A 16,729-nucleotide genomic window follows, 5' to 3' on the forward strand; every position below is an offset into this window, starting at 1 on the left:
AGAGTTATCCTCGTGAGCCAACAATATGTCATCATATATTAAAATCCTGAGAATATGAATTTGGACTGGGATTGTGGAGGCAAAGTTCAGACTATCTGGCAAATAGTTTAATATGTAAAATGATCACCTTTATTGAAGAACACCACCGTGCAGACAGGGGAATTAGGGCAAATAAACCTCATGGATTTATAGGCTACCACAGCAGGCAGCTTGGAAGGAGGAGACCGGGTTTTATCCACTTCCCAGATATCGGGACATTTCTCTCCATGATAAGAATTACAGGATATTTTTGATACACTGATAGCACTTCTGTTCTAAAGGAGCCCACTCTGGTGTAATTAACTAGACAGTTAGAAAGGGCTGCTTGCAGCACCACAGGGGAACTACAGAAAACACCTGTCCTTGGGCTCCATGGGCTTTTGAAACCAAAACAAGCCACAGACATGATGCTCCATATATTACTTTTAAAAATCTTTTTAATGAAGAAATAATTCCATTCCAAAATATAGACACACAATTAAATAGTTTAATCACTTCAAAATATAACATGTCCCCAGTAGGTTCCAACACACACACACAAAACAATACTTAACAGCAATACAAAAAACCCATACAATAGCAGTTCTGTTACAATACCAATGAATATTGTGACATCTTTAGTGTCTCTGTATCTGTCTCAAGTGGTGTCAAGTACAGTAGTTTTAAAAATGTCTTGCAGTTAGTAGCCTCAAGATGTAACTCTTCATACATTTGTTTTTGGTTCAAAGGTAAAAATGCCCTTTGCCTTCAGGACACAGTGGAGTGCTTGTTGTTCACAGCTCCGTCTGCTGAATTGAACCAACGTGATTACAGCAACCCGAGGTTGCAATATTTACAAAATCTATCTACAGTAATTGCCAAGAACCAATAAAGATGGGAGAAGATGACTGAAAGTAAAGGCAGACACACATGATAAATCATGATGCAACAATTTGGCTCATGCATATAAGAAAATACATATTATATCACAACAAAGGCCACACACCTTTTTATGCAGTTTAGTTAACATTACTACTTACAGACAACCCATTCACCACCTTCGCTTTGGACATTCGAGGACCCTATACATCTTCACATCCCTGTCTCCTGAATCCAAACCACTGGTTCCCTCCAGTGACAGTAAAACCACCCAGAGTTTTGACTGCTGTGGTGGGCCATCGGGAGCTAAGAAAAGGCCCCCGCCGAGGACCTCTTCTGTAACTGTTTGCTTTAATGACCGCAAACCACAATCAAAATAATATTCAACAAGCAGACAAAGACCAGCTGGGTGAATATGTAGCCAGCTTGACAGTTGGGAAATGCTTAAAATAGATATTTGGAGAGCTGAGTGAAGGGTGCTTCATCTCGGGGCTCCAGGGAGGCAGGGACCTAGAGCTCTGCTGGGGATGGCCCTGCTGACACCAGTCTGACAGAAAGGCATGCGATCAGCCAGCTTCCCTCATTGCTCCTAGTCTGGAAGCTCTAGCAATAGAGTTATTCTATTGTGTCTATTTTAAGCATAGTGATAATGATCACACAGACATGAAGATGATGGGAGGGAGCTACTACTCTGGGTACAGTTAAACATGACATGGGTTGAATTAGTCAGCCATCGCACGTAGCTGTGTTCCAACTTGTTTGTTCTGTCTCTGTTCAGGAAATGTTCGACTGGAATCCTGAGCTGACAGCATCATCTACAGTTTCTCTGGAGTAGCTCTAAATGTGGAGTGCTAGGCACTAGTGGAGGCTCACCCATTCCTGAGAGGAGGCTGGAGGAGGGGCATCAGAATATGGGGCCAGCCTTGCCAGGCCGGTACATATCCCAGGGAAAGGACTGTGGCTGCAGAAGTGAAAAGTTTACATGAGGGTATCTGGATACCTCAGAATCTGTTTGGATGTCTGAGACCAAGCCCAGATACGCAAGGAGGTATGGATAAAAGATTTGCATAAGCAATAATGCGATATGAAAGTGAAAAATGGCAGCAGCTCTTTCATACAGATACTCATCCCCTAACACACTGTGCCCAGGGAAACAGCCATAAGCCTGGAGAGTGCATGCAAGCATCAAGTGAACAGAGTTGAGCTACACAGCAATCTCAAGTAAATACGGCAGCGCACATCCACGTAACCACAAAAGAGAGGACAGACAAACCGTGTTCACCTGCTCCACATCGGTAACTGACCACCTGCTGTAGGCAAACTGTGCTGGTGTGAAATACCTGTATGAAACGCTATTGTTATCAGGGCTGCTGGACGGCATCACTTCGGAAGCAGCAATGTCGTATCGGTGCAGTAAAATTACATCTGCCCAGAGGTCGCCCCAGGCTAACGCACTGCGCTTCTCCACTGGGCTGTGCATCCAATGCACTGCCTTGTGTTGACACAGCCATCCTGCTTCTGGTCTAGCTGTCCATGGGCTGGCTCCAGAGACGTGGCTCTAGAACTAGCCATGGTATGTGATCTACCATAAAGGTGTAAGCTTTATTTCCAAGCAATACGCTGTGTGGGGGACATTCCACTATATTTGCGTCTGTCCCTGCTCAGAACTGTCCCTCAGTTTGCAGTAACAGTGAGCAAACAGTTCTTAGCTAGCAGTCTCACTTCCTAATCCCAAACAGCAGGATATGTCCCCTTTCTCCTGAAATACCTTTACACTTGAGTTACAAAAATGCACAAAGCTCCAATTCTGTAACTGTATGCCCGTCCTTTCGAGAAAACCCACCGCTTCTCTTGTGCTTTTCACTGATAGCTAATTCTCCATCCAGCTCTGAAAGAGTCTCACCACACATTTCCAAGAGTGCATGCAGAACATCTGGTGGCTGGCTAAGGCAATACACATTCGGAAATCAAAAGAGAACAGTTGCAAGCGCACTTTAAGCCTGTACATTTAAAGCTGAAGGCCTCAAAAATAACGTAATGGAGTGGGTGAGACGGAGGGGCAGAGGAATGGAAAGAGACAATTTGTTGAACACATGCTTACTAAAGCTAAAACATCAATGAAACAATACCGTGGAAGATTATACATAACATCAGTCAGTTCAGGGATCTTATGGCACCTGTGGTTTATAAACAGCTTTAGTAACGAGTATTTCAAAACATAGTTCACAGTTTTAAGAAGATCTGTGCTGATTTAAAAACTAGATTCTATATCATTTGAATGTCACCTTTTGTATATGATATCTATTTGGAAAAAAAATATTTACACTAACTTCTATGGCTGATTTGTTAGATAATTCTGAAAGAAACATTCCTAAGTTACACATTAGCCCTAAATTAGAGATTTTTAAAATTGTTATTATTAATTATATAATTATTATTGTTTTAGTACATTTTGTATAAGTCTTAATTTAAAGACTCGCAAACAAATTGCAAATATAAATCCGGTACTTTGATTTTTGGGCTACTAGATATATACACTCAGGAGTATAATCATTCAGTGTTAATGCGTAATCGCTTTTTATTTCTTCTGTGGAAAAAAATGTACAGTGTATAGTAAACCAATCTACTAAAATCTCAAAGTATTCAGAAATCAAATTTCTATCTATAAACAGTACTGTCATTGTAAACTGAACAGGTTCAATATCATGTGCAAAGGGTTTATGTGAGTTATTAATACTGCCATCCTTTGTAACAGCAGTATGCACTTCAGTCTGTATTCTTCACTGGTAATGAGCCATGTTACAGAAGATGTAGCTAATATAAGTTAGCTTTAAATGAAAGTCTTTTGTCAAAACACACATCTACAAACTACAACTCTTAGAACAAAAGTACTGTGCTACAGTCCTCAGAACTTAGTTATGTGATTTTTTTGTCAAGAGACGCTGCACCTCTTGGTTCCATTCTTCTGTGAAGTTTGCAGCTAAGCTTTCCTCATCATCTGTCCGAAAGCAGCTCTCCTCATCATCAGTTCTTACGTAGCTCTCGTTGTCTGTCTGGCTGCAGCTTGCCTGGTGAGAAATGTTGAGGGAAACTTTTTAAAAAAGAGCCAGTGGAAGACATTGCATGTGTGTACACAGCCACGCAAGCACACCCGCAATGGAATGAGAGCAGGCTGCTTGACAGAGAAAGGGAGGAGCTGGCCAACTCTTGTGGCTATGCCTGAAACAATCAAAAAGAAAAAGCAATTCTGCCCAGGTGAGTCATAGAATCGATCCTAGAGTCATTAAGGTTGGGAAAGGCCACCAACATCTCCTAGTCCACCCACAAGCCCATCCCCCCCATATCAACTAACCCATGCCCCTCAGTGCCACATCCACACTAATGCCTCCCTGGGCGGCCTGTGCCACTGCCTGACTGCTCTTCTGGAGAAGAATCATTCCTAACATCCAACTTGAACCTCCAGTGGGTCAACTTAAAGCCATTCCCTCTCATCCTACTGCAGTTAACTGGGAGAAGAGGCCGACCCCAACTCACCATAACCTCCTTTCAGGTCATTGCAGAGAGCGATAAGGTCTCTCCTGAGACTCTTTTTCTTACCATGGTGAGAAGACTGCTTTACATGTAGGATACAGAGGTAACTGACATTAACACAGATTAGTAGATTTTTCATTTCCCCTCCCTTTTTACTCTTACAGCTTTCTCTGAAGCTAGACTACTGGCAGCCAACCATGGATTATTCTCCTTAAGCACAGGGTCCTGAGCCACTCCATTAACAGCCACTTGCCAGTTCCCACCACAAGCCTCCATTTGTAAAAATGTCCTACCCTCATTTAGGCTTGGGTATATTTTACTATGTCTAAGAAGAAATGCAGTTACTTTGGAGGGCATTTCTGGGAGCAACACATCATAAACATCCCAGTTCACTGGCACACCAGTTCATTCTTCTGTTGTGTCCTGAAGAACAACTAAACATCTTATTCAGCTGATAATGAAAAACGCTTAATAGGCAACCTGGCTCCCCCTGAACTACATCAGGACCTGCAACCATTTTCTTTTGGCATATCTACTCCAAAGGCACTGTATTCTCATCCCTTTTCAGAAATAAGGAGCTCATCCTTTTTCTCTTGATCTGTCTCAGAGCACCAGTTCACACTGCATGAGATCTGATAGTAACAGCATAAAAGACCGAACCCTACTGACATGAATTCTTTTCTACTCAGTTCAGGAATAAAGCTGGTCTACCAGATGAGAGAGGAAATGCAAATGGTTTCAGCAAAGAAGGATTAAATGAAATCTGATGAATCAAGAAAGGTCAGGTAGTTTAGCTTACTTCTTCCTGGCACCATTTGATTGTATTAATTATTCAAGCACAAATGCTTCCACCCGATTCCTCAATATCTAAGCATGTCAAATGGTATGATGATCTTAATTTAGTATCTCCGTGTGTCAGGCAGTTACAAAAGACCTAACATTAACATTCTGTTGATGAATGAAAAGGAAACCTGCATTGCAGGTCTAATGAGGGGTTCACAAAGAATTTCTGACGTGTATTTTAAGCAACTGTTTTTAAAAATCAGGCATGCATCTGCACCACCTAATTGTGCAAACTAATTTGGAAAGCTTCATAAATGAACATTTTGGTCTTTACACTACAGCCAAAAAACACAACCAAAAGCCATGGCATAGGTCAGTTCTCAGCTGTGTGAGACTAATTTTTACTGAATCAATGTAAAAGTTATGTAAATATAGGTACATTTCATACTTTGTGATGGAATCATTATAACCATAAGTGCAAAGCAGGAATGGCTTGTGGAACGTTGGATGCATGAAGATGCATTGATAGTACTGACGAGAAGCTGGTTTTATTTCTAATTTTCTGGATAAACTACTTTTTGAGTGAGTAGAGGGTTTTTTACATTCTTTCATGGCTTCTCTCTGTTTCACATACAGCATTGTGATAGAGAGGCTCCCATAAAAGTAAAAATGAGCACTGATGAACCTCACAACTCTAATTTCATGGCAGCATTTTGGATATGCCAGAATTAATTCCTATTTGTCATATTATAAAACTGTTTCTCAGTCTTTTTTATAACTGAATCCTCAAGTTCTTAACTGCTACATATCATTCAGAGATTTTCAAAAACATCCCTGCCACTTGTGTGATTTTAAAACTAAATTAAAAGAACTAAAGTTGCTTCTTCACAGTTAACTTGGTCACAGTCTTCTTGCAGCTTTTCTACACCTACATGCTAAGAAGAGGAGGATTTAAGAAGAAAAAATAAAGAGGAGACACAAAATATAGCTCACAAAGTAGCATACAGTTTTAGAAGTGCTGTGCTGCCAGCCTCCTGTTATTTTCAAGTGGGATGGATCACATAATGCTGTTTTTACTGCATTTCTTCAGTAAGAAAAAAATCAAACCAAAAAAAAAAGAGACACCGAATCAAATGGCTTCGCTAGTGGGTTATGCCTTATTGATGTGATCAGTTCACCCAGGGTTTGTAATCTGCATCTCCATCACTGCATCACTGACTTATGAAGACAGGACTGAAGAAACTGGGCTTGCTTATCCCTAGGCAGGGGCAGAAAGGGAGGTTTGGTTAGCATCTGTCTGAAGGGTACTTACATGATAACAAAGCCAAAATCCCCTTGATAGTGATAGAGTATACACAAAGACAAATTGCATTTCGGGTGGTTTGGTTGGATTCTGGGGTAATCATGAGGAGGGAGATGCTGCACTGGCACAGGATGCCCCGAGAGATGATGAAATCTCCACCCAGGGAGGTCTTCAAGTTTTTGACAGACAAAGTCAAGCCTGATAGGAGCTCATGCTGGAACTGAGCCTCCAGAGGGCCCAACCAAACAGAACACTTGCACCTCCATGAGCTCCTGAGCTTCTGGCTTGAAGCCCACACTAGGAATGAGCCCTAATGCATGAGCTTTAAATCACAGAACCACAGAATGGCTTGAGTTGGAAGAGACGTTAAAGATCACCTACTTTCAAACCCCCTGCCATGGGCAGGGTTGCCCATCACTAGAAGCAATCAGTCAGCTCTGACTGGCAGTGTTTGGGACCCTGCAGCTGAAAACAGGTCAGGGCACGGCTGGGAAATGTGGTGAAAAGCTCAGGCAGTGGGCACAGCAAATGTGAAAACTAAACATCCATTAATTGTGGGCCATTAACCTAACTTGGACCCCGGGCTACAGGTCCTTCATTTCATCTTTCCCAAACAGTAAATGGCCAGATCTATATCAAAGGGCTCAAAATGTCAAAGGCCTGTGAAATGCAGGTTTGCTCTCAAATCTTACATCTTGCCCTGGAAAAAAAGATACAAAACTGTTATGCTTCCATAGCACTTAAACAAATAATCTATCACACTGTGTCCCTTGGCTTAACCAGCAACCCTTCTCTGGTGAGCAACAGGCAGGCTGAACCGACACACTATCTCCCAAGACCTGTGGGTTTTCTCAACCGGTGTTCAGCAATATTTATAATCACTGCTGAAAAACATGAGAACAGAGTTGGAAAAAAGGGAAAAGGTGAGAAAAATTTAATAGTGCTACTCACAAAGAATTTTCCTGTCCTGGAAAAACAGTGAAGTTGAATAAACAATTATTCTTTAGCAATGTCTTCTTAGCAAAAAGTCGAGACGATGTGGGGATTTTGTATTTGAGACATTTCTGCCTGTTTCCATACTAACCATTCAATCACCTCTACAATGGAAAATGTCAACCCTAGTCACCCGAGCAGGTAAAATAATGCCAAAGTTGCATTTTGAGACCTGCCTAGTGCTGGCTCAGGACAAGCTTAAATTCATTCTGCTATTCTATTAAGAACAAACCAAGTGCTATTCAAGTGCATTTAACATACAAAACGATCTCAAAAACATGATTAAATTATATTTTATGTATTACCCGAACCACTTATCTCTTGGGATCTTATTATACTAGATTATACTTATTATACTACTATATGCTTTTTCAAAATCAATTCTGGAGAATTGAACATTAGCACTTTCAAAAAATCAAATGCAAATAAAGCACAAAAAGCCTTTATCAATTGACATCAACATTGCTTATCCATGACTGATAAATAAGGAAATGAACAGAAGCCCGTGGCTGGCCATCAGTGGCAATGTCACTCATATGATGCTATAATAAATTGACATGGTCCCCTCCCAGTTGGCTTTCTGTCTCATACATACAGGCAATACACTATTGACTGTGTCATTATTGATTGAACAATACAATCTTTGAAGTAATAGTCTTGATGCAATTTGTAAACTTCAAGTAAGAGCCCAACACAAACAGCATAGGCATTTCAGACATTCTATCTGGTATGAACAATTATTTTTCCATAACTACGAAATACTGCTACTGAATAAAATGTGCACGATACAAAAGTCAGTTATTCATAATTGCAATTAAACCCAGCTATATATAACATTTCCATTACACACACAGTTTATATGTACATTATTTCTGAAAGACCTATTTCCCTTTTCAAGCAACATGATCTGTAACTGGCAAGTGCAACAAAATAAAAGAAGAAAACTTGCTTTTCTGTCTGTCTGTGTTTAGGAAACTCTACTCAGCTCACATTTTTTACTGGACTACCAAAAAAAAGAATGTAACCTGAGGGGCAACATTAGGAGAAAATTTTACATGCAGTTATTTGGTGTTTATAGTACTCTGGGTATTGCAGTTTGTTTTTCACATTCATTTATTTTGCTTTAGCTGTTAGAAACACTGAGACAGATGCTTCAGAAATACCTAATGACTTTTAACACTCAAGACCGGCGGCTGCTTTACCAAGGCCCACAGTTTCACATTCAGATCATAGTACCACCAGAACTTGTAAAACTCTTGAAGTAGGGTCAAATTCTGCTATCAAAACTGCCATCTAAAGAAGAAGAGCTTCAGCCCTTCCTGAAATTCTGGCAGCTCCAGCATAAAACACAGCAACCAAAACGCAACAAGATGAATTCCTGCTATAGCTGGCACAATGCAGCCTGCTGGTTTTGCTGATCTGAATGTCACCCTGCTTCCACCACCGACTGATAGGGGACCTCTCACTGCAGGAGACTGCACTTTTTCTTGGACGTCAGAAAAGCAGACCACAGCTTCAGATGAGGCAAGAAGTAAGCCTGCGGTCTCCCATTTCCCAGGGAAATGTTCAGAATAACAGGCTCCTTCGTAAAAATAGTCTTTGTCTGAGTTCCCAAGTAAAAACACAACTGCTGAATTTGGCATTAAACTCAGTGAGGCTGACGTGTGAAGAACATGACCTGAAAATGGGCCAACAGGGAATTTCTAAACTATCCTGCTTTATCTCTGAATTGCCAGACTTTAGCTAGTACGTGGGTACCTTGCACTTTGTATCAGAGCACTTTAAACCTCCACAATGCATCTGAAGACACCTCTACAGTTAAGCAGCTGGTGGATTGCTTTCTTTGATGTTTGCCTAACTCCTGTTTCCCACGCTACAGCAGATGTTCTGGTTTCGCCAGAAATGATTTATTTTGGTTATACTAGGAAGACTCAACCTTTGTAAGAGTTAAACTCAGGTCTCCAGAAATGTACTCTGATTTCTTATCTTCTGTATATACTTTCTCTGCACTGGCTAGTATACTTGTCATCGTCCCCAGAGATGAAAACTCTGCATTCTCACTCCTGTGGCCAACAAATGGAAAAGATGAAAAGTGTGATGGTGTAACGTGAGTCTTTGATTCCATGACTATATTTCAAATGAGTTATTAGAAATGATTCGGTGACATTCCTAGGCATTCTAATACAAGTTAAAAGAAGAAAGAAACAGCATTATCACATACACTCAGTAGTATACAAGGCGTTCTGCAACTAAAATACGTTAGGAGGATTCATTCCAAACATTCTTCTAAATTATAATGATACTTACTTGAGAGGAGAGAGAGAAGGATATTGCACTCAACTTTGCAAACTGACCTGCATAACAAAGGATAGAAAACAAGAACATGACAAATTAAGCCAGTGAGCAGCCAGGTAGTGTATTATTCTGAAGAAAGCCATGCACAAGCCTAGAAATAAAGACTGTAATTACGGACTTGGAAAACAAACCCAATGAAAAGTGCCTTACACAACACATTCAGCAAAAGATTTTAACAAGGACACAACTGCTAACAGATGTGGGAGCATCAGCACTGTTAGCACTTACACTTGTGCACTAACTGTGATTTTTCTGGTACAAATAGTTGTTATTTACAACATGCTTCGGAAAAAGAGAGAAAGAAGCCTCCTTTGAGGTTCCCTGCTCCAGATTCCCTTGTGCATCCTGAGTGTTCTGCTCACTTTACTAATTTTGAGTTTTGCTTGAAAATGTTGCTTGAAGACAAGGTGACACAAAATAACAAGAGTGGGTTTTGACCAACCGTTTTCCATGCAAGGCTACATCTACACGTTTTTCTAAATGTGCTGCTTTTACAAAAAGTGAGATATTTAATAAAGTAAGAACAGTTGCCATATTGTTACCGAGGTTACCATTCTGTAACCTCAGTAGGAGTTCTCCCTTGCAGATTATCTCAGCTGACAATTGCATTATGACAGCTACAGCCACCAGTTATTTTTTTGCTATTCAGATTAATTCAGTGTACACATGAGTACAAACAGCAAAATAGCCTGCAATAAATTTCAATGGCTGGATGCACAAGGAGAATAGTTCACCTGACCACTGTTCCATAGGATACCCTAAAACAATAATTTTCCAGCTTTCTTTTGTTTTTACAAGCGGAAAGCAAGCCATGGCTTTGTCTTCAGGAAGTACCAGTGACAACAGCGGAAAAAGGAATAGCGTAACAACATACCACAAATTAACTGCGAAGCACAGAGAGCAAGCCAAAGCAAAAGCGCATGTCTCAGGAGCAATATGTGATATTATTCAACCACCTCCCAGTCATTCTAGTGGTTGCTACTAACTTCATACACAATTTTGCTTGCTTAAACATGTTACATAATCAAAAGGGCATCAAATATTGTAGAAAGGATTTCTCATACACACTGCATCCTTCGGACCTGTGGTTATCAACTAAAAATAGTTTCTACTTATAAGTTACTGCTCTCTAATAATTGCCTGATAGCAGCTGACAACCTGATAGACAGTGGAGTACAGTACGAAATTTCTTCTGGAAAAATTTTCTTAAATGGAACATGTCTAGAGTAAGGATTTTCTATTGCCTCAGTGAACACATTTCTGTTCATCTTGGTGTAGTCTTGGCTCACCTATACTCAAGAGGAGTTTTATTCTGACATCATCAAGGAGATCTCCTCCCCTTCTGTCAGTGTTGTTGAAATACAGTAGAAAAACTATTTTTGACTGAAGCAAGAGTAACATCCAGGTCTATTTAGCAACAGTTGCAACTCCTACTACACAAGGAATACCCTTATTTTGCATTATACTCATGTATTCAGTTTTGTGCATATACAAAATGTAACTTACATGTCATGTAACACTGTTACTGTATATTGTACTTCCATAGTGTAATCAAATATCAGTCAAATTGGCCTAATTTCCTACCTTGGATTAAAAGAAAAACATGACAAAAAAAACCCCGTATCATCCACTGTTGCCTTAGCATATATATCCCATAACAGTACTGCTGCTGCTGCCACCATGTCCTTAGCAACCTTTGCAACTAAATGAGTTTTGGCAAGTTACCATGAACCTGTAGCAGACTGAGGTAAACAAGCCCCCAAAAGATGCTCATCAACCTCAAAATTACCTGCAATTTTGATATGAGACAATGAACTTTTTAAGAATAATTAATTCTAGCAGCTTTGCAGAAGAGGCAACTACAAGAACTGCCATTTTTTATTAGACCAAGAGCATGTGAGTCCCAGAATCTTGTATCCAAAGTGACCATCAGAAAACAGAAAATCTACCAGCACATCTCCCATCTAGAAAGTGCTTTTGAATATGATTTCTGTACAGTTGGTCTCTCTGTATCAGCTAAATCCTTTTTTTTTTTTTTTTTTTAAACATTTATATTTCTGGTCTCTGTTACACTCTATAGGTGAGATCCAAATTTTAATTGACCACCATATGGGAAAATACTTATTCTTGCTTGCTTTAAACCCGCTCCTTAGTAACTGAACTGGGCATGCCCTAATGGAAACATTACTACTATCATTATTACAAGATATGAGTTTTATATTAGCATAATCCAAATCAGAATAGCTTAAAAAATTGTGATAGTTTATTACAGCAGGCAGAAGTGAAGACTGCTGCACAGGCAGGACAGGATATCTACGGGATTCCAGGCCCCTCTGTCAAATTAGCTTTTCTTGGATTCTCAAACAAACGCCCTTTGAAAGCTTCCTCAGGGGGTATTTAATGACAAGTCCCCAGGCTCCACTATACTAGATGCTTGTTGAATACTCGGTTCTCTAGGATATAATTCATTCCAGACCCTCTCCCTCCCTTCCAGATTCTGAAAATGACAATGACACACAGACTGTATTTAAGCTTCAGTTCACAGTGGAGAAACCATTATGAATGTTTTCAACTACTGGAAGAAAATAAAATCTAAATATAACAAGAGCTCGGCTTAACCATGAACGGTTAACGGTTAACCATTAACAGCCATGAACCAGCCTCTGTGGTATGGAGTGTGGAGGTCTAAGCGACGTAGGGGGAACTGGCAGAGAAAAAGCTGAGAGGTAATTCTGGCCCACCTGAGGGCCTTGGTAAGGATAAGGGCTACTCTTGTGTGCCTCAGGTGTGGTCCTTCTGAGCATGCACAGAAGCTAGATGCACACATGCCTACAGGAGAGAACAGCAGCAGTTTTCAGAATTTTGTAGTTTTTGGAAAGGCTGAGAGACCTGAGTCTACTTAGCCTAGAGAACAGAAGACAGGGAATCTGATCAATGTTTATAAATATCTAAAGTGTGGGAGTTATCTGGATGAGGACAGACTCCTTTCAGTGGTGTGTAGTAATGCAACACGGAGCAATGGTCAAGAATTGGAACACATGAAGTTCCACACAAATATGTGGAAGAACTTTTTTACAATGAGGGTGACAGAGCACAGGAACAGGCTGCCCAGAATGGTTGTGGAGTCTCCTTTGGAGATGTTTGAGATCTGTCTGGATGCCTACCTGTGCAACCTACTGTAGGGAACATGCATTAGCAGGGGGTTGAACATGATGGTCTCCGGAGGTCCCTTCTAAGCCCTGCAACTCTGTGATTCTTTGAATGTGGCTGTTCTAGTAACTGAGAAGAGATTACACCCTAGGGCCCAGGACAGGATAAGAAGGGCTCTGGGAAGCTCTGGTATATAATTATTTCTTGTTTATGGAGAGGTATGGTCAGCTCCTTTTCCCACCTGGTATGCCTCATCCTGCAGCTTCTGCTTCAGGTACTCTTCCATCTTCAGTTCATTCTCCAGCTGGCGGACAGAATCATTCTCATAATTTTCATCATCTGCTCTGACAAAAGGATCTCCATCTTCTGTAACCCTAAAGACAATTATTCATAAACAAGCTCCTGAGATGAATGACATTCAAAATGAATACAACCTCCCTTTATTGTAAAGTTTGAGGACAGCAGGATACCTTTGCTCCAGCCACATGCACCACCAGGTAATAATAATGTCCTGGAAGTGGAAAACATTGCTGTTGTTTGCCCTCTCCAGCGGTCTTGTATTGCTGAAGTAGACCAAAGGGCATATTCAGCTGAAGGTGTTTTGGGGATATGGACATCAGTCCTCCGTAATTGCTTTGAGAGTAAAACAAAGAGTAAGAGGTTGAACTAAAAATAACTGGAAAGATGCCTATTGATAAGATTCTGGTTCTAAAAATAAATTGGTTTGCTGATCAATTTAGTTGGTCAATAAAAAAGCATTCTGTCTTCCCCAGAAAAAAAAACAACAATTTCTTTTGTCATTGTGCTCCAATAGGCTCTTAGGTCTCGATAAGCAGGGATTGGGACTGCAGAGCATATATGACTAAGGGACACAGCTGTCCCACAGTCTCCACACTATCTGAGTGTCCTAGAGTTGACAGGAGATAGCTCACACCTGAAGGCATCCTAAGCTCTGGCCTTTCAAGTGTACTTGAAAGCAATAACTTACTACTGTCTATTCATAAAGCTGTCCTCATTTGGATTTAGGCTTTTTTGTGTATTCAAATAGTTGAGAGGGTGAGAAAATATGCTGCATTGTCTTCAGCAGAAAAAGAGTGAGAACAAAGGTGAACTGAGCAGGTACCCACATGTCACTGCGCATGGATCCAGTGGCAGCAGCACTGTGGATGTACCCTGGCTTCCGGGCATGGATCTGTGCAAGGAATGCCTTCTCAGATGTTGGAGATGGAACAAGGTCATCAAAATGAGTCCGTCCAAATTCAGAATCCACGTTGCTTTCTGTCTCGCTGCCCACTTCTGTGAAACCAAATTTGACAGATGTTTCCATTTAACTTTCACAAGATCAAGTCTACTTCCAGTCTACTTCTCTAAACCTTTCTCTGTCTCTCCAGCTTAGGGTGGTCATCTCATCACAGTGAATGCAGTAGAATATAGTAGAATATGTTTCTGTAGACTTAATGTTCTTCATCTTGTGGTGGGACAGGATAGTGAACCTTTTGCTTATTTGGCTTATTAGGTAGGATATTTTTATGAGTACACTACATACTGCATTTTACAGAAGTTCCTATACATTCTATATTGAATGAAATTTCCAAAGACTGAAATCTCTCTTCAGTGCCACCCCAGTCATCTCTCTAAATGCAAACTTCTCTTTATGGAATGGAAAGTTGCCATCAATCAGGGTGCTTTCACAGCCACTGATAAAGTTTCCTCTCAGGTACAATTCCCTGACAAGGCCATTTCCCTAAGAAACAAGGGCCAAACTTCTCCATGAATTTTCGTTGCATTCAGCTGTGTGTTTACAACCACGGCTTTCAAAACCCCTGAATTCTGAAGCTGTTATTTGGAGACTTCTTTTTCTATAAGCAAAAAAACCTTTGAAACTACCTTTGAAACTTTTGTACTGCTTTCTTTATTGGTCTATATGCTCCTAGCTCTAATTTTTTACAAATATATACAAAATACCAATGTGTTGACTATCCACCCTCCTCAGCCTCACTCACCAGAGTTTAGTTCTTTTACCAAAGACGACATTGTGTTGGTGATTGAATCTGCTGCTACCAGCAAATCATTTCTTAAGTTTCGTCTTGCACCTGAAGCAAGAGACAGACAAAACAGTGTTAATATTCTTCACAAGACATATGTTTTCCTGTTCAAAGCAGATTTAACCCTGCTGAAAGCTGCCATTGTGATGATTCAGGGTATCAAAGACCTTACGAGGGACACGTGCAGAAGAGTTCTCTGCAGAATGGCCTCATTTACTCATGCAGTATGCAAGAGCAGAAGCCTACCCTCATGCTTCATTTAATCACAATGCCAGATATGTGGAGATTATTCATTGCCATCAAGCTTGCATTTGTGCAGTGACACCAGCAGACCAGGCCTGGAAGATTAAATCCAGCGTGAACTCATTTAAAATGTCTGTGGGGAAGGAGGAAAGAAATGAAGTGTTTTCTATAAGTTCCCACAGTTCTGTTTAATGACACCATTATTGCTAGGTATTTGCCAGATAATTACGGCAAATGTTGAAGAAACACACTTGACCTCATCAAGATTTATATGGATTTTCCTTCTCTGCTTCCTCTCAGCTTCTGCTCTAGCTGAAGGATTTTTCTGTATATTTCATAATTTACTTTTTTTTTTTTTAATAAAAGAAGCACTATTGCCTCTCTTAACAGCCCCAGGCTGCTTTTAAACTCTTTTTAATAATGAATCTAGAAGTGCTTCCCTGCTGGACCTGGCAATATTCCCTTAATCATCAATCATGAAGGATTCTTGTGAGCTGCATGAAAAACTCCTTCCCTAGGAGCAGGCTGTTGGTAACGCATGCTTCACTCCCCCAGATCCCAAACATAGCTCCTATTGTGGCTGTATAATCAGTATATCCCACAGAACCTCTAATCTTCCAGACTGATGTATTCACAGGAACTTGCAGGATTCAATTGCTGTAGATTCTTCAGAATGGGCTGAATGTAAAATAATACCTTTTAAAAACTCCAAACCCTAAGGTTTTTTCCTATTCCTTTTTTTTTTTTTTTTTTTTTTAAATATACTGTTGTTAGCAGATGATTCCTGGAGTGTAAATCAAAGTGGTTAATCTCTCTCTCACACACACAGGAACACTCACACATCCACTCCCTCTCTAAAGTTGTCTTGGATTTGTATCTATAAACTATGGCAAACTGCACAGCGAAAAAAAGCAAGAGAAATGGTGCTTTAACCATGGCTTGTGTGCATTACAAGACAAGGATATGGACACAGGTCTCTGCTGGTGCAGTGCAGAATGGAGCACAGTATGTCAAGATGTGACAGAGTGGCTGGTTTCAGGTTCTGTGGTTTTGACCTCTCTGCCTAGGGAATGTGGTAAATGACATAAAGCTAGATATTCATCAAATGCTGCAGTTCTTAAACGTGATCACTTAACTTTTTTTACTGCTTTCTTTCTTGAATAAAACACATTTATGTACTTTAAGAACATCTGCCTGGGGCAAATTAGTGTTATTTATGGATAAATTACTGCTGCCACTATCTTATTTCTCACAGTCTTAACTCTGGAAGAAATTACTTAACAACATCATTGGAGTTAGTGGCCAAATTTTTGCCTCTGTCATTTTTTTTTTAAAATTTTTTTTTCACAGCAGAAAAAGGAGAATATGTCTTGACTGTTTCTTTTCTCACAGAAAATGAGATATCCATCAGCCTGGTGTGCTGGAATTA

The 16,729-nt window shown here is 40.3% G+C and overlaps 1 protein-coding gene across 9 annotated transcripts in view; it reads right to left on the minus strand.

The window, feature by feature from the left end:
• Window positions 1-458: 458 nt before the first annotated feature.
• The window catches only part of DTNA (dystrobrevin alpha), a 174,309-nt gene continuing 158,038 nt past the window's right edge, over window positions 459-16,729 (minus strand). For all 9 annotated transcript variants that reach the window (XM_042838690.1, XM_042838685.1, XM_042838636.1 and 6 more), the window contains 4 exons: window positions 15,016-15,105; window positions 14,140-14,308; window positions 13,254-13,386; window positions 459-3,965 (listed from right to left, as the gene is read on the minus strand). In XM_042838690.1, the coding sequence (XP_042694624.1) occupies window positions 3,810-3,965; window positions 13,254-13,386; window positions 14,140-14,308; window positions 15,016-15,105 (548 nt within the window). In that variant the 3' untranslated portion in view covers window positions 459-3,809. The remainder of the gene's footprint in view (window positions 3,966-13,253; window positions 13,387-14,139; window positions 14,309-15,015; window positions 15,106-16,729) is intronic.

Source organism: Centrocercus urophasianus, unplaced genomic scaffold (assembly GCF_019232065.1).
Source record: "Centrocercus urophasianus isolate 14NV4802_14NV808 unplaced genomic scaffold, USGS_Curo_1.0 seq_11, whole genome shotgun sequence".
NCBI lineage: Eukaryota > Metazoa > Chordata > Aves > Galliformes > Phasianidae > Centrocercus > Centrocercus urophasianus.